Consider the following 18,684-nt stretch of genomic DNA (forward strand, 5'->3'; position numbering starts at 1 on the left):
ACTGCTGACTCCTACACACGCATGAACTATTCGCTCCATGGAGAGAATGCCTTGCCTCAAAGCCTTTGTATAAAATAAACTTCTTGCACTTTTTACAGACAGAACATGAGTAAAGCAGGTACTCTGATCCCCTCTTCGTTTTTGTTTTAAAAGACAAAAAACAACCAAACAAAAAACCCCCACACTAACTACTTTAGCCAGAAATTTTGGGAAACAGCATGTCTGATGGAGGTTATAAGCCTATTTCAGATCATACAGTAGAGCTTCCATGGGGGCACTCCTCCTTTCATAAAGGCGAGCAATGAAAACTTAACAGCCTCTAAAGCCATTTCATGAAAATGCATGAATTGCACTGCAGTATGTTCAGAGGCGCAAGGAACAAAAGGGAGCATTTCAGAAGTACCACCACCAAGGGTGCCTACCCTGCGATGAGACCGATCCTGCAGTAAGTTACTGTAATGGTCTCTGGAGAGGAAAGAGAAAATAGGAGCATCCTACCATTAGCCACCTCCTGCTGCACGGTCATTCTCTAGCTGCCAAGCTCAGTGCCCATCTGCACAGCTTTGCGGTGACAGCCAAATGGCACAGAGACACCCAACTTCACCTTACCCGACATCCTGCCTGGAGCTCGGGAAGAGCTGGTTTGGCCTTATATTCTTCGCTGCCAACACTAATCTGTAGCACGCACTGAGCCCTGGGCACAGCAATGCTGCATTCGCCTGTTTCTTAAAAGAGCCCATTAACGGAAGCAGCTGAACATTTTTCGGGTAAGACAGGTACGCGTGTTTGCCAAGTAGGGTATTTTGTAGGAAGGCAGCTTACAGAAGCAGTTGGCAGCCTCTGAGTACAGGTAACAGGCAGCCGCAACTTCCAGTCTGTCTCACCATCCAGCTGGTCGGTGCGAAGGAAGCAAGACCCTGTGGATTTTCAACACCAGTCAGTGCTCTTTCCAGAGCGGTCTTAGGTACATCTATAACTCATCGTATCTAGGACGCCCTTCTTTCTTTGAAAACAGTATTTAATTTCAAGTAACGTTTGTTAATAACATAAGAATTGTATTCTTGCATCACACATTCATTGCCTTCCACTAGTCCAGAATACAGTAAGACTCTGCACCGTATCTTTAAGACATTTGAAATATTCTCCTCATTAGTCTTTATGTTTTCTAATCCTTCTGATCAAACATTTCCTTATCCCACACTTCACAAACCAAACCTGAATGGCAAGTAAAATGATTTACATCTGAACCACAAACTGTTATGCAACCAGATTGATTTACCCTGGATTAAACCCCCTACGATCTTTGATTAGCAAACAAAAACAAAGTATAACATCCCGAAAAGTGGCGGTCCACAAAAGCATTTGCATTCCCTGTCTTTCTAAAATTTTACGATTATCTATTTCTTCTACATTTCCAAAAGATAATTTTCTCTAAACAACCAGTGAAAGGTTAATGGCTATTTTGACAATTGGTTCCAGATGTTTACCATTCTTCTCCGACGTCCTCAGGAAGATCATGTCAGCAGGGACCCGCTGGTTCTGTTCGGAGAAGAAAGGCCATTATTGTGCGTACACCCCTGCACGCGTGTGCAGCCGCCCTCCACAGCCCCACCGTGACAAGCAAAGGGGGTATGGAGGAGAAAGAGGATTTCTTTGTCAAACTGAAGCTTGATATTCAGTTTGCTTTGAATCCTAAACTCACTTCCCTGCAGAATTCCAAGTGCAGAATAATAACTGGTGCCAGCTCCCACTGATCAGACCCACCAGCTAGGTTTACAAAAGGGCTAGTGAGTAACTCTAGAAGTATGAAGAAATTTTAAACTAATGCTGGTTTCCTTTCAAGAAGTCCCATGCTAGAAGAAAGCGTGTATCTGGAATCTACAGCTGCCACTTTTCCTCTTTTTTGTTCAGAGTTATTTTCATACTAATGGTTTTAGAGGTCATAGCTGCTTGCACAGAGTGTGTGGGAAAAAATACATAAATCAGTGGATAAAAAAAAAAAAAAAAAAAAAAAACACACACATAAACTTGTAAAAAGGGGGACATATACCTATACATACCAGTGCCTGCAAATGGACCACTGTGTTTCCCAATACTTGCGTTGTTTACTCACAAAGCAGCATTTAGATGTTGCATTTGTATCATGTATTTAACCGGTGTTTAACAGTCAGAGTTAGGATCAGAGAGGCTTTTCATCTTGCTATAGTGTAAGTGGAAAAATTAGGTTATAGGCGCATATCTACAGATCTGCTCTCATTTGTAAAGACGGTGATGTTATTTTGGTGAGGGCACCCTGAAAAGTGATTAAATATTGTAATGAGTGTTCAACACTTGACATTCTAAGCCTATTGTGAAACAAATATCACTTAAAAATACCTCATTTTCTATGTCTTGCGAAAAAAGTACTTTACACGGAGAAGATACACGTAAAGGCTAACCTTTTCAACAATGATGAGGTCGCCTACTTGTATATTCGAGCTCTTCACCTTCACAGTCCCTGCAAAGGCAAGACAGCAGTGCATTAGAGCAGCGGCAGGATGGGCTTTGCGGGTGCTGTGCGATGCTCCTTACCTCCCCTCCTTCCACTTCACTATTCAGGAGACAATAGGTAATGTTTCTATCATAAGAATTTGGCAACACTGCCATGTAAAGACTAACTGAGCCCGCTGGTCCCACTGGGTAAAGCTGTGGGTCTCAGGCTGCAAAAAGGGCTGGAAATCTCTCACCTAACAGCTCCAGACCTCAGCCCTGGACACAGAAGTCCACTGGTCACTCTCTAGCGACAGCTCTGAACGAGATTTTAAAATTCTTTTTTGTACTGCTTAACCCAGCAATTTGAAAATACTTTCAGCATCAGGCAGAGAACAGAGCAAGAACAGGAAAATGACAGTAGGGAACCATCAACTCCCGAATCCTTTCCCTCAGGTGTCTGAAAATTTAAAGCTCAACTCTCAAGCCAAGACCTGGAAGCCATGAGTACAACGGGCCCATCTTAAAAACCAGGCTCTTTCCCTTCCGTGCCACAGCTCTTGCATCTGGCTCAGCTCCACCACCTCTCCTTTGCCCCTCGACGGTCGCAGCCTGAACAAGCCCTGCAGAGTTCGGGTCCTACAGAAAACGTGTAAATATTTATTTCTTTGCAGCTGTCAAACATTTCCCAGTTGCTTTAAAACACGGGATTAATTTAACAATTGGCTAGTAATTCCAAATCATTAGCCAGCTCTAGATTTGGCTTCTCAGACTAACTAGTGATTTATAATCAGTTAATTTGAACCCTGCCTCTATGTGTCTGTCTGTTATATTTCAACAAAAGCCTCTTTAATCTGCTGTGATTTGAGTGGAAGTGGGGGAGGCACGTGGAGCTCACCCCGGCACGGACAACACTCCTACTGTACCTCGAAATTCATGGGCTAACTGGCCAGATAGCAGCGCAGGGGGGAAGGAGAAGGGGGAAGGGAGGGGGAATAGAAATTAGCACAAAGCACAAAGGTCACTAGGATTTTACTACTGGCAGTCCCTTCATTAGCATCCTTCTCAGGATATGCTTCAGTGTTTCTGCTCCAAATTAACAATGAAAGCCATTCTGGGCTCCCGGCAGCCTGCTGCTTTGGTGACACACTGTGTGCTTAACAACATGCTTCATCACTGCTGCTAATAAATGCAGACTTCCTTACATGCTGTAATTATTCCTACAAATTATAAGCAGTCCTGGCCCATTTCACAAATATCTCGGGTCTTTTGCGGATTCTGGCTTTTGCCTTGAGAGGTTTTTAGTTTAAAAAAAAAAAAAAAAAAAAAAAAAAAGAGGGGTAAACAAAATGAATGCTGGGCTAAAGACATCTCTGCCGGGGCAGGAAGCATACCGGGGATTAAGAGTCCATTACGCAGAGGCTTGAAAAGAAAAGCCGCAATCCAAGAGGATCCAAAAAAGCATCCCTGGCAGTCTTCTGTATGGGCTATACAAAGTTAGGTACTATGACACTAAAAGGGTCTGACAGATAACATCTCTTCCTCCCCTTTTAATACGGTTATTCACAAAACAACAAAAAGTGCTTTTGAATATTCTCCTGTGCAAAGGAGAAAAAAAAAAAAACCCTGTGTGCTCTCCCCACACAGGCATAGCAATTCCTAAGCCACTGTGCAAAAAGCTCTTGGAAGGAGAGGTGGATTTCTTTAACCATATTATATGTATTTCTCTCAAAGATCACAAGGACTTACTTGGAGACTATCAGTAGGGGAAACACTACCTGCAGGGTTCACGAATGAACAGCAGTTCTGTAGTGCTTTCCTTAATGATGTAAATTCACACTGGAGAAGAAAAATTAACACCTGGACAAAGCTACAATGTGATGATTTCCTACCATTACGCACATAAAAGGCTTTTTGGATCATTAATTATTCTGAAAACAATATCATCTGCTTTAAAATTTTTCCAATGCAAGAAAAATCAAAGGAGCTGGAGCAGATTTGTCTTGTTCAATAACCCCCCCCCCCCCCCCCCCAACCTCAGCTGTTTTAAGGTAAAAGAAAGAGAGGACCTTTCTACCCAATACACATTTTTATAACTCCTGTATAGATGAGATGCCCTTTTTAGGTAGCAAAGCTAATTCTGCTTTTCTAGCCATACTCCTGGCCTCTCACGGATGACATCTCTGCAGTATGTACCATATGTCCTGCTAAGAAGGCGCGGGACCAGATGTTTCCTTTGACTCAGGACTCCCATAAAGCAACTTACTTGAATTAGTTTTATTTTGATCTTGGGAATTCTGTAATTCCTTTTTCTTTCTGAAAAAGTTTAGGGGAAACTACCTCCTAAACATTAGATGTTTTCTCACACTATTTAAGAAACTAGCTAAAACCAAAACTGCTTCATTTCCCAATATCTCTCTGCTGTTAAAGCAGTTTTGTAATAATGACTGCTTTTATAAATGCATCTAGAAGTGCATCCTCTAAATACCCATAGCTTTATTTAGCATTTACAATGCTTCCAGTTTATATTTTCAGAAGTTAATCAGAATACAAATCAGTGACTGACACAATTTAAAAAAGCAACTAGTCCTGATCTTTATTTAAAAAAAAAAAAAGGAATCAGTTCTTAATATTTGATCGATATTTGCTTCATTCTTTGCTGTATCCTGATTTATATATTTATATATTTTATTTTATTTATATTTATATATTTATTTATATATTTATATATTTTTTTAAAGACAAAAAAGTGAACCCAATAAAATGCAAACAGTTTGTTCCAACTTCAGCTATGATCTTCAGAATTATCACCAAATCTGCAGCATGAAGCAGACTATTTAAAGTATTAAAAGTATTAGCCATGTGAGCACTTAAGATTTCACAACAGATCTGCAGAACTTCACTAAGGTACAGATCAAAACACTTAATTTGGCATTAAAGATGAAGCCAGAGGTTTATTAAAACAAGCCAAATGCATCTGAAAAAAAAAAGGGTTGTTTGGATGTGCTGCACCAAACTTTTGGCTTTTGCAGCCTTATGCTGTATAAACTGTGGAGCAGGACTCAGAGGGTTTGGGAAAATATTGTTTTTATATGGCTGGTAAATGCCAATGATCTGTATCTTAAGTAGCACCCCGCAGTAGGAGGTCTCTTCCCATTTCTTTCTGCGGAGTTTCTCTCCATTATGCAGTGTTACCCGGGGAGGGGGGGCTGCGAGAGAAGAAAAACAAACCAAGAATTTGCAAGCACAGTTCTAGCTTTCTATCAAGCAGAAAGTCAGCACACAGCCTTCTGAACACAAGGCAGCTTGTAGGTTTATGAATAGGGGATGGAAATTTGATTATTTTTTATTACAATCTAAACAGCCGTCCTTTAAATGGAGAGCTTTCTATTTAAAAAAAAAAAAAAAAAAGAAAAACAAAAAAAGAGTTTTCCAGAAGGCTTCATCATTTTGGAACACAAATGGATCATATCAGTAGAAAGAGAAAAGAGGTTCAGGGTGGAGGTTTTTTGATGTTATGTAACATAAAGGAAGACAGAAAATACACTATCTGCTCTGCCTCACGCTGCCCTCCAAAAAGGTTAGTCCCTGGAATTCAACAACCATATTCAAGATAAAATGTGATCCAAAGAGGATTCTCCCTTTGTCTCTACGACGCAAACAGCTTAGTGAATCTTATAAAGCTTAACGAGAAGAGTGCATGAAAAGAGTTTCAGGTACAGAAGCAAAGTTGCATGTCCAAAATTTCCTTCCCCCAGGGTGGGGGACCAGGCTGGCGGGTGTGCTGGCGTGGGAGAGCTCTGGCCAGCGGCAGGAGGGCACAAGGAACCCCACGCAAAGAGGGCATGAGGATCCTGATTCAGGAAAGCACTGAAATCTGTGCGTACTGCTGTCCCTACTCAGAACCACATATAAGCATGTGCTTAAGCCTCCCTGACTTCATTCAGACCTGAGAATGTATTTACATCCCTGGGGTTGTGCTGGGGAGACGAAGGTTGGAGACAGGAAAAACTATTCTCCGGCCACCTTAACAGCAGCTTAGTGCAAATAGAGGGGAAATAAAAATGGCTTGGAGAAAGCTACAGCGCTCCATTTGATCCATTACAGCCAATGTTCAAGAACAGCAGTGCTCAGTGTGGAGCTTTGCCTAATCTCCTCCCCCAGAATACTGGCTCTAGAGATGAAACTATTGTGACATTTAAAAAAACTGTAGAGCAAGACTTCCAAAGGCGTTTGTGCATCAGTACCCTTCTGCACTGCCCCTTTCCAGCACAGGGCTGTGTCAATATCCTGAAGCACGAACCGTGCTATTGAACACACACCCAAAAAAAAGTGAAACAAGACTGTTTGTCCAAGGCAAGTTCTACCTGGACTTTTTTCAGCTACACTAAAAATTAATGGTTAAGATTGGCTGTTCTCAGCTTATTTTGATATTTGCTGCTTCTGCTTCTAACCTGACGAAGGGCTTCCTTGAAAGCTTGCCTACTTTTTCTAACTGTACTAATAGACACAATAAAACAAACCCAACACTTTTCCATCCCACAGTCATGGTGGCCTCACAAGGGACTCCCCTGCTCCCAGGTGATTCTCAAGGGTGCTAAGGTTTTAATCATTGAAAAAGTGGATGTTCCAGTGTCTTGGAAAGCTCAACTAGTGAGAGACACTGGATTCAGTGAGAGACTGAAAATCACTTTTCTCCCCAAACCAGAAGTCAAATTATACGTAGTTTTCCTGTGTTTTTCCTACTCTAAACAATACTGTTAGAGAGTCTCACTCCTGTTTCTGCATCAAATTCATGTTAAATAAAGTGGCTCAAGATTTTCAGCTAGTGCCCAGCTGCCAATCCTCCTTGGTTTCTTTCACAAAATTAGAAAAGTTAAAGGACTGGGGGGAGGGAAATCATTCATGGGAAACGTAATAGCAATATGAAAAGAACTAAAGGAGAGGTCAGGCCCCTTATAGATCATTGAATAGAATCCAGAAGGCAACTCTTTTATATCTTTAAATAGATGTAGTACACCCCTCTTGGATGAGGCTTTTGTTGGTTGCCAAGCATTTTAAGTGTTGTAGTAAGAACACGTTATTAAAAGGGGATTTAATATTCAGAAACTCAAACTCTCTAGTTCAGAGTTGCCTCATAATTCCCGGCATGTGAAATATATACAGCCTTAAGCAATTACATTTAAAAAGCAGCCTTATTCTTAAAAGTGCAAGTGTTGAAAGCAACATATTTTTACTACACCTAGTTCACTGCATCTTAATTCAGGGGTATAACCCTTCATAACAAAGAAACTGGAAATGAAAAAAAAGAAGTTGCTTAAATTCAGTTCATTCCCTTTTTAAAAACAAAACCCTGGCCTCACCATCATTGTCATGGTATTAGGAGTAACTCCATAGTGAGGCAGCATTCTATTTTTCAAATGAGAATTTAAATGTCTTTGTTAGGTACGGCACAGCTGTAAACAATGGCCAGAGCCAGGGATCAGACACAGCTGAGCTGCAGCCTGGGCTCACTTACAAACGAGGTCTCCAAACTCCTCACAGTTGGAGAAAGGAGCTAAAGAGGATGTATACAAAACTACAAGAGAAGACATTGGAAAACTACATCAGTAGCTGCTAACAGAAAAACACAAAAGATGTGATAACGTATCACACAGCCTCTTTTAGCAAAGGATATGCACAGTGTAAGTCTCTGTCTGGTAGAACCCAGAAGAAACTATGAAACTCAACCCGTATTGCATGTTCAATAAGTGATAGAACACGGCAGTATGTCAAGCAAGTCATCTTAATTTTAACACATGCACTCACGATCTCCTTCAGTACACAGAGGACTTGTATGTAACTATAATTTGTGGTACCTGTATGGAAATGGTGCCCAGTCCTAGACACCAGAACACAGCCTACTTTCACCCTCGCTATTTGAATTTACCTCTCTATAACCATCTTCTGACATTTTCACAGACCCAGGTTTAATTCTTCTACTAAAATCCTTTTGCAAATTATCTATGTGGATCCTCCTCCCTTTTTTAAGTACACATTTGTGGTTTCCATTAAAGAATATGAATTGGTAGCTTATAGGAATCCTTCTTACATCTGTCTCTTACTGACGGTGAACAAGCACAAAACACATGCAGGGGGAAGACAGATGCACCATTACCCAAACTGGAAGAAAAACAAAGAAAACCCCAAACAACGTATCACATCTACTATAGCTCCATTCTTGTTTTCTTCCTACTGTGCTGTTTGCTGAATTTGCCTCTCCCTCCCTTCATCCACGCAACATTACGCAGCACTTGTCTCACGTCACAGCTTTGCAGGGAGGAAAACACATTTCCCTTCTGGAAACATCCACCTCCACAACACCGAGCAATTCGGATCCAGTTTCATTTTCTTCAGTGACTCCAGTTCACCAAGAAGGGACAATAACTGGGGAAGAAGTTTTGGCCTACACTGGAATTAGGAGCCAGCAGGGATTAAAAACATCCCATCAGCTGCTTGGAAGTCAACCCCTGCCTGGTGCTGGCGGCAGTGAACTCCCAGCCCACCGCCCAGGCTCCTGCGCCCGAGAACGCACTGACTGCCTGCTCCCCACGCCTCGGGTCACCGAGACGATGCTCTGAAGTTATCCGAGGCAATTAACTTCCTCCGAACCCCCACGTTAGCTGTGCACCTCCCTCGGAAACCCTCAGCACAGCCCAGCATCCACTGCAGCCTGGCGAGGAGCCATGCGTGAGAAGCCACCCGGACCCCCGAGGCCTCCGCGGCAGCAGGAGCGGTGGCGTGGCCACGAAGCCACGTGCCTGCGAGCCCATAACCCCCCTCCCCATTCCTTGAACTCTGCTTCTCTGACTGTCAGCAGCGTTTGATTGAGTTGCAACCCCTGGCGCTGCGGCAGCCGTGCCAGGATGCGGCGGGCGCGCTGGAGCCGCCGAGCCGACCTCTCGCTGTGAGCTTGCTGTAGATCTGCGAGTTCACTTCCTTGTCGCGCATGTAACATCTGATCTCCTCCGCGGCCTCTCGGATGACGGTAACAGCAAGCACAAATCCCTAAAAAGGAGCACGGAGGGAGGGGGGGGAACAGAATGGATGAAAAGGTCAGGAAAAATCACATCTGCCTCTAATAAGAGCAATATTTATCAGTACCAATGCCAACAATCTGCATTTCCTTATTCTATCTTCTCTCACTTAATCATCATAGTGATATTATGCACTGTTGTGCAGAACTCCCAATAGCAGACTGACAACAGACTTGTTGCTTAAAAATACATGGTTGTTTCTCAGCTTTACCATGATGCTCTGCCAAGTACCTCCCCGAGCAAATCTCTGTAAAGTTTATCTGAAGAGTGTAAATAACACGTTTCATCTCACTTCACAGGTAAGTAACCAAGACCAAAAGGGGTTACACAAAACTCCAGTGTAAAACAGGGTCCCTCAAATCTCAGTATTCCCTCCACCACAGAGCCAAAGTTAGCTCACCTAATCTGGGAGATTTCTTTATATAGAAATCTATATAACCCCTTTTTAATAGATACAGATATATTATATATGTCTGTTCATGCGTATGTACACACACACTCAACCTACACAAATAAGCACTCTAAATATATCAATGTGAACCACTTGCAGCATAATTACACATTTGTCTGCTAAGGGTTTCAGTCCTACTTTTCTGTGGATATGAGCAGTTCCTCTTACCATGAGGAAAATGCCCACATTACATACTTCACTATATAGAAAAATAACTAAATAATACAAAATAATGCTTTATGGGGCTAGTACCACAAAGCCATTTTTTACTAGGCACTATTCAGATCAGACTCACTAAACTGTTAAAACACTCCTCATCTGTTACAGAATAAAAACGAACTTTTTACAGCCTGTATTCTTGAAAATTGCAACCGTGTACTGATTATTTCTGTCAATAAGAAACTTTTTTATTTTAAGAAAAGGGTAGGGTGATGTTAGAAACTGAGTTACATGAAAAACACATTAGAGTAGCTGTAAATACCCACCTACCCAAACAGATGACTTTGCCAGGAGGTTGCAATTTCCATCTTTAAACAACTTCATTTTTAGAAAGAATGGCTACACGTACCCCCCTCCAAAAACTGTGTGTACGAGTTGTTAAGCTGGGCACAAAGACCTTGTGAACCTCAACTCCACAACCACCTTGGGAAAGTTTTGCTGTGGAGCATGGCTAACACTACCCAACACAACACCAATTCAAATTCTCACCTTTTCTTTAAAAAACAACAAAAAGATGAAGAATTACCTAAGAGCAACCAAGACTGAAGGAAAGTAGTTTCTTTAATTATTAAATTACTGAGGAACACTTCACCTGCCAGCTTTCACAATCATATAATAAAACTAAATAGTCCCTAATTCTAGTACATACAGATGCATCTAAATGCATGATCTAGATTAATTATTATCAGTCTTGAAAAGCAGTGTAGTATGTTTCTGCCATATTTAAAAATGCAGACATGTGAAGAGACCCAAGGATGGGCAATTGCTTTTTTTTTTGAATACTGCCTGTATTCAATCCTGCATTTACAAACATTGAAAGTAAGAAGCCATTAATACAATATTTTCAGAGAAGTTTTTCACCCCTCAGCATTTAGGACCACAACCATGGATGATCCCTTTCCCATAACTAACAAATCCAGAAAAGAATGACCATTTATCTTCTATTTAAACGTAGCATTTGTGTATTTAGCTACAAATCCCTATTTGCTTTTAGAAAATAAAATAAAAAAGCATCAGTTATTTTCAGCTTACTTTTCCGCTGTTTGAAGAGTCTTCAAATAATCACCTCAAAATATTCCCACATGTGCTAACTCACTGTGTCATCTCATATGTCATTCCATCCCCAACACTCTTATTAGCAGCCAGTAAGGAACAAAGACCTTTCTTATCCTGCTTTCTGGCAGCTCATAGGCCAAATTCTAATTGCTCACCTGGCACAGAGAAGTCACAACTGCCTATACAAAACCCAGAAAGAGAGATCCTCTGGGTGCATGTATACTTTATTTATAGGACAGGATCTTCCAAAACTAGCATTAGATTCATATAGCAAATGCAATACAGCACACACTCAAGAGAAAGTTCAGTGAGATCCAGGCTTTAATACAAACAGAATTTTAGCAGCAATGTCCCAAACCTGCCCCCTTCACTTCTTTCTGGCCTTTACCAGGGATTTTACTGTACTGAAAGTCTAAAAGGCAGGAAAAATTTCCTTTGCCCCTCCTCAGCTCCCTCAGTAGAGCCATGAATTTTTACCACCATTTCTCAAATCAGTGCACAAGCAGTGGCTTAGAAAATTCCTGTGCATTTTTTAAACAATTCTCAGTTGGTTTTGTGTCATTTCTTTAGTCAAAAGAATCTTGGATATTTTCAAAACTCAGGTAGAAAAGTTAAACCAGTGTAAGTTCAAAGCAGTTGGACCAGATGTCCCTCTGAACCAAAATCATTCTACAATACTCTGGGCTGAAGTGCAGCAAAGAAGTTATTCACATAGAAAGAGGAGTTTTACTGGGATAAAAGAAAAAAATATATAGGTACCTATATTTAAGCATTTAAGTGCTTGTAACTGGCTCGTGCAGTGCATTTAGAGATTTAAGAAGCCCATTCTATGCAACTATTCCTCTTTCTATCCTTTGACAGCACTGGAGTTTCTACTTCAAAACTGATTATTATTGATTTCCTTTGATTGCAGGTGAAACACATGGCTATCAAAAGAAGAGGGCAAATAATTTACAGGAAGGAAAGACTATCTGCACCTTGAGTGAGTGTGAACGAGTGTGTGTGAACATGCCTCTATATATTGATTTTTATAGGCGGGAGGTTTGTGGAAGGGTGTTTCTCAGTTTTTTCATTTGTTTTTTACAATGTGGTTAGACTATGAAGCAGCCTGTTGACCTATCCCAAGGCCACAGGTCAAACTGTTTGGCAGGAGAGCATAATTTGCCATCATTGCACATATGGCCACTCATTAAGGTCACTTTTGAAAGGTGCCCTTCGGTCCTTCACTGCAGTTGCCAGGCTGGTCTGGGCTCCCGCAAGCACTGGCCCTTGCGTGATCACCCCCGGAGGCCGCAACACCCCACCAACACCCACCATGAGCACAGCCTGTGTTCAGACACAGCCACGAACAACACACACGTCGCTCCCGTCCCCATTCGTTGCTTCATGTTATTCACGAAGCCCTGCTGCCCTTGCAGTCACCGCAACCAGCGGCAAGAGCTCTGTGCCTGTTAACACCCCACAAATGAACAAGTTGGGGGCACAGCCCTCTCCCATCCCTGCAAACCTCTACAAAATAAAGCTTAAGGCCAGAAGCAGCATTGACACTACGACATGTGTGAAGAAGTAAGCCAATAAACTGATTTAAGGTGCAAACTTATGCCCTAGAGTAAAGGCAGCAAAAGAAATTTCATCAAAATGAAACTTTCTTGAATAAAGTACCTTAATTTACCTACCAGAGGAACCCAGTATGTGTAAAGTGCACCAAGCCTCATTTCAACGACAAATTGAGAGCAGGCCAAAAGCAAGAAATAAAGGTTGAAGAAGTATTTGAACTGGTTAAATAACACCTAAAAAAAAAAAAAAAAAAGGAGGGAGGAGATTAATGGAGTTCAGAAGTTGAACTAACCACCAGAAACATATGATATTTGTATGCTCCTCTAGTGTCTAAATGCTAACTTAGGGCACTCTTAAAGTAGTCCTGAACACTCAGGACAGACCCATGTCCGGTTTGCTGCTGCCCTAAGGCACCCATTGCGGGAGGCCCACCAAACACAACCCGAACATTAATTATTTCCTCCAGCTCCAAGTTCTGCACCCATCTACTGTAAAACCATTGAAATTGGGGAAAGCGTTGGGGCGAGATGATGAAAAGCAACTGTCTTCATGCTTACCCCAGGGAGAAACGTAAAAAAGTTGTATTTTTGATTGTTGATCACATTGCGAGGGTATCTCTGGTCTCTCTTCTCTGGATGGCCAAGCCAAACAGTACGAGGCCTTGGATCTCTCCTCCCACAGCATCTTAAGCACTCACAACACCTATAGAAGGAACATTAATTAACAAATGAGTTAATTTTAAACACATTTCTATGATTCACACATGCACCCTAGACCCTCTCCACCAGCCAGGCAGAACAGCTGAGCATCACTTCTTCATCTGTCACTCACCACCTCTCATCTCTCAATTATCCACTGTATTATGAGCATCTTAAAACTCAGAGCTTGACTTTCTACGAAATACAGATGCTCCACCTGCTACAGCCACTGCAGACCTGCCTTGCAGTCCACCCAGCTGCAGGCAAACATCTCATACGGTGTTGGATCTGTAACTACATCATGCAACCACGCGCTCAAAGCTGGGCAGGCCCACAGCAGTGCTAGAAATGTGCCTGCAGCAGCGAGGGCTGGAGAGGCTCCTCACTTTGCTGTCAAGAAAATGATGCATGGAGAAGGGTGGACAGAGCTCATCACTACACTGAGTCAGTGCCGGCTGCTGGGAGAGCTTCGGGGAACAGTGAGGTGTGGGGTACAGGCAGAAAGGTGCCCCCGCACTGATCCTGGATTGCAGGTTTTATGCCAGAAAGCTCCCATGAAAAAAAAAAAAAAAACAAACCAAAAACTAACAAAAAACAGTAACAGGTGCTTTCTATTATTTCTCTTTCCTTGTTGGTGTATGGGAACTCCCTCAAAAGGGGGCTTTCCCATTTACAAACTGAACTTAAACATATATGTAAAGTGATCTCATATGGCCTAAAGAAAAGATGGAGATGGACAGAGGTTCTCCTTCTTCCCTGCAACCCCAACGTCATAGAAATTTATACCTTTTTAAACAGATGGATTTAATATTTGCATATTTGAATTTTCGCACTTCAAAAGAGTCTTGCCAAAGAATAATAATCTATAATCCTCTAAAAATGAAACCTTAAGAGGAATCTGAAAATAGATACTAAATGATTAGTGATTTTATTTTTACACAGTATTACAGTCATTAGCTCTGTTTACGCTAACAGCAAATTGTATGTTAACTACTAATGAGTAATACACATTTTCACTGACTGACAACACGCGCTGTATATCCAGATACTCAGCTGATTCCTTTAGCTGTAGTAATCAGTATTTTCTGCTCTTCAGCACCACCACGGAGGCTGCGAGTTTGGGCAGCCCAGACCGACGCCTGGACCCAGCACCACAAACCCGAGCTGCCAGAGAAACAGCTGCAGAGATTTAAGCTCATCCTATTTTCAACCAGATTAGTCCAATATAGTTTCTGATGTAATTTTTTTCCTGTATTTTTGTCTACTTTGTCAGCAGTATGAGTTCTTGTGCCATTAAATATTGTCATGTTTCAATTATCCAGCACTACAATTACTTTTTCTATCTTGCAATGCCAGTTTTCCAAAATACATAAAATAGGAACATGTCAGCATGCTAATTTTTTAATTTTTTCAATTCAGGCTTACATTAAAGCCATTTATTTAACATCACTTCTGGCCTTTGCTAGAAGCTAGATGGGAATTCAGGAAAGCCACACCAGCTTCACTAGAACGGACAGGGTCCCTAAAGGGTTCTCTCCTCTCTGCGGGGGGGACATCTGAAGGGCAGGGCAGGAAACGTGAGCTCAGGGAGGGCTCCGAGCGCTTGGTGGGACCACCGACGCTTCCCACCTCCCTCCCCTCGCCGAGGGTCCCCTCGCCAGCCCTGGCCCGGCCGGTGGCCCCACCTTTCCCCACTGCCCACTGTCAGGGAGCACTGGACTCACCAGAGTCAATAAAGAAACCCTAGCGATGACAAATTGTGCCCATATTTGAAATTATCCAAGTTAAAATCTCCTCCAGCCCACAGCTGGGTGCCACACACAAAACTGTGTTCCCTCTTTTGGAAACCATTGTGCTGCCTACAAACCAGGCTAGATGCTGCTTGTCTCAACTAAAAGATCCCGGGATGAGGTGAGAGGAAACACTTATTCTCTAGAAAAACACAGAGGATTAACATGTAATTCATTAAGCAACAGTAACAGCAGAGAACCACCACTTTCCCTCCACAGGCCGGAGCCCACCCGCTGCGGCCTGCAGGCCGGCCGCCATCAACGCCAGGCGCCTGACGGGACCTTCGCCGCTGCAGCCAGCCAAAACGGGCTGGAGGGAATAAAACCTTCTGCTGCTGGATGTAACCCATCCTTAACTGAAGCAATGAATTCCACAGAGCGTCGGTTACTTTGTGGGAGATGCAAGGACTTATCAGCGATCCCTCTTGTACCTAGAAAAAGCCTCTGTTCAGAACGGCAGCATTGCACCCTCCCCAAACCCCCAAAGGGTCATTTTTCTGTTGTCGCTGCTTCTTACTGAAAGCCAATCTCTTCTCAATCCCCCCTGTTCCTTTAAAAACAGCCCTATTGAATTTCATTGACATTTGGGAAAGCCAGTATCAGCCAGATTGATAACCAAAGACCTCAAAGTTCTTACAAACATCTTTCCAGAAACCACCGCTAAGATCTACTCCTGAATCACGGCATTCTGCTGCAAAAGTGCAGTTAAATACACACCTAAATGAAATAAGTAACTATTTAAGGAAGTACACAAAGCATTGAGCCCTTGAAGGCACTGCCTTGCCAGAAGACACGTGCAGCACAAGGAACAGAGTTTACAACTCACCACACAGAGGGTGGTTTTCCACAAAGATACCATGTTTTATGCCCTGCTGGATGCAAACAAACAGAAAGAAGTGTTATCAGTTAAGTCAGTTCCTTCAGTATGTAAGAGGAATAAAAATCAACTTTGCTTCCAGGAGTAAAGAAGAGGCGTCGCCGTGGGATTCTGTGCTCCATGCGCAGGCATTAACTTCACAAGGCTGACTTACAAGATAATTTCTCACAAGCTTTTAAACTAGACAAAAGGATTTTTGCATAATCAAATTACTTTGACGTTATTCTATTTCATGAAGAGTGGCAGGTGAGCCCTGAAAAGGTGGGTTTTCTCTAGTCTGTACTCAAGAACAACCAAAGCCATAAGCACGCAGGTGCCACCCAAACACAGAAGAGAAGGTTTGCTCGCTCAAAGCTGCTTTCAGACCGAAATGCTGACAAGATCACAGAGCCCTACATAGCACCCACGCACCAGTAGTGAAGGAACATGAAATCACAAATTTTGGATGGTGCCAAATAGTCTCTTACCAGCTTAATGCAAGTCAAGCTCTCCGTTCCAAAACCAGAGTACTTGTAAGGTCCTCCAACTGCCATAACAATCCCACTGCTTCCACCAACACACATTTATCACTGACCACGTAGAGGTCAGCTTTATCGAAACCTCGGTAGCTGTCAACTCAGACTTGCAAACTGTTCATTTGCTGAAGAGGAAATTAGGAGAATGCAGGAAGATCTGACAGAAAAACACAATGGGTAATGCAAACTGCTCAAAACCCTGACAGCAACGTACAGCTAGATCAAATGACCGGAATAAAGTAACTGGAGATGCTTTCCTGTTCAAGTATTTACAAGAGGTACCTGACTTCCTACAGACTTGCACCCCACTACTGCCATCTCTGCTTGCCTTTGGACAGGGACATTACCTGTTATGCTGCATTGGTAATGTTTCTAAGACAATGGACTTCCATCTTTGACTATTCCCTACGTAGTACTATAAAACCACAATTAACAAAAGTACTCTAAATGTAACCCACTTCAAAAAGTTACACTTGCCCCTGAAACTATCAATTTCTGTCAAATACACAAACATTTTTTTTTTTCTTGTTAGGAAACACTAACTAGTAGATCTTTCTTCCCATGGCTGTGTATAATATATCTGAAAGACAGTTACCAATGTGAGACAAACAGTAAAGCTGGTGTTAAACACTCAAGTTCATAAACTCTGCTTCAGAAGTAAATTAGCTTGATACCTTTCAATTGCAGTTTTCTTTTGTGTTTGCAGATGAAGATCTAAGACAAATAGTCACTTGTATCCCAAATATATTTTAATGGAAAACAGTGAAAATGGTGGGTTAGTTATGTTCGGGGGCAGGGGAGTAGTTTTCCTTCTGTCATGATGGGGGGAAAAAAATAATAATAATCACACAAGAGTAGCCTTGATTCCGTGTTTTAATGACGGTGAATCCAGAATGATCTCTATGATAAAACTCCAAATAAGAGGCTTTGCCCAAGGGAGCAAACCTGGTGTCCATACACCCCGTTTCATCACAACGTGCTCCCCAGTTAGAGTGTCAGTCAGTCCCTGTAATCAGACATCTGAAACCAGTTACCTTTGTTTATTTTTTAGGCTGGGCCTCTTCCAGGGATTGTACTCAACAGCAAAAATACCCACACACCTATATCATAATATTTACAATAGGATAAGGCTCAAAGAGGGTACTACTTGGTACCGTCTATTAGTTTAATAGAGGGTACTTAGTATCCTTATTAGTTTAATAATATTTTTATTTGTGCTGTTAATTTTTTTTTTTTTGGTACAAAGTAACATTCACCGATATGCTCCAAAGAACTTTCCAAATATCTGGGCAGATCTTCAAACCAATACCTAAATCTCCAAATCAGACTTCCAGACATTTTATTAAGTTCAATGACTTATCATCATTTTTTCATAAGCGTGCAAGAAAATGGCAAACGAACCCCACAAACTAAGCAGAACATTTTGCCTTAAGAAGAATGTGCTCTGCCCAACTGTTTACGTACAATTATATTGTTTTTAGTCTTTTCCAAATTACTATGAATTCACTACTCCGAATGCTAACTCCTAGCACTGCAAAACTACTTACATTTGTGCTTTTCTAAATGAGATGGCAGCCCCCGATACTGACAGCACCTACAAAGGCAGGGAAGTAGAAGGCAATTGCACAGACATGAAATTACCCAAATTTTAGCACACATTCTGTAATTAAAGCCATGACCTCTTGTAGCTTTCCCACTGCAAAGACACTTGCTGCTGTAAGAATCTGAATTTACAAATGCTGTGTTACTACCAGGTTTGTGAATCAATCTAAAAATAACGCAGTTCCAAGTATAAGCAAGAAAGGGGATGGGAGAATCTGTTGTGTAAAAATAAATGTTTTGTGAAATTCCTGCCTGGCTGGAGTCACAGTTTTCACAACCTCCTGAATTACAGGGAAAGCAAACTGAAAACCTAATTAGACAAACAAAAGAAAAACTTCCTGCCTAGCAAGTTTTTGAAAGCAATTATCAGTAGT

General features: G+C 41.9%; 1 protein-coding gene across 1 annotated transcript in view; it reads right to left on the reverse strand.

Annotated features, from left to right (window-relative positions):
- The window catches only part of ATP9A (ATPase phospholipid transporting 9A (putative)), a gene marked incomplete at its 5' end in the record, with an annotated part of 60,529 nt that overhangs the window by 35,822 nt on the left and 6,023 nt on the right, over positions 1–18,684 (reverse strand). Inside the window, 6 exons of the mRNA XM_082491084.1 lie at positions 823–917; positions 1,488–1,539; positions 2,439–2,497; positions 9,408–9,516; positions 12,948–13,061; positions 13,386–13,530. Coding sequence (XP_082347210.1) covers positions 823–917; positions 1,488–1,539; positions 2,439–2,497; positions 9,408–9,516; positions 12,948–13,061; positions 13,386–13,530 — 574 coding nt within the window. The remainder of the gene's footprint in view (positions 1–822; positions 918–1,487; positions 1,540–2,438; positions 2,498–9,407; positions 9,517–12,947; positions 13,062–13,385; positions 13,531–18,684) is intronic.

This window comes from Vanellus vanellus (assembly GCF_965231255.1).
Source record: "Vanellus vanellus genome assembly, chromosome: 15".
Lineage (NCBI taxonomy): Eukaryota > Metazoa > Chordata > Aves > Charadriiformes > Charadriidae > Vanellus > Vanellus vanellus.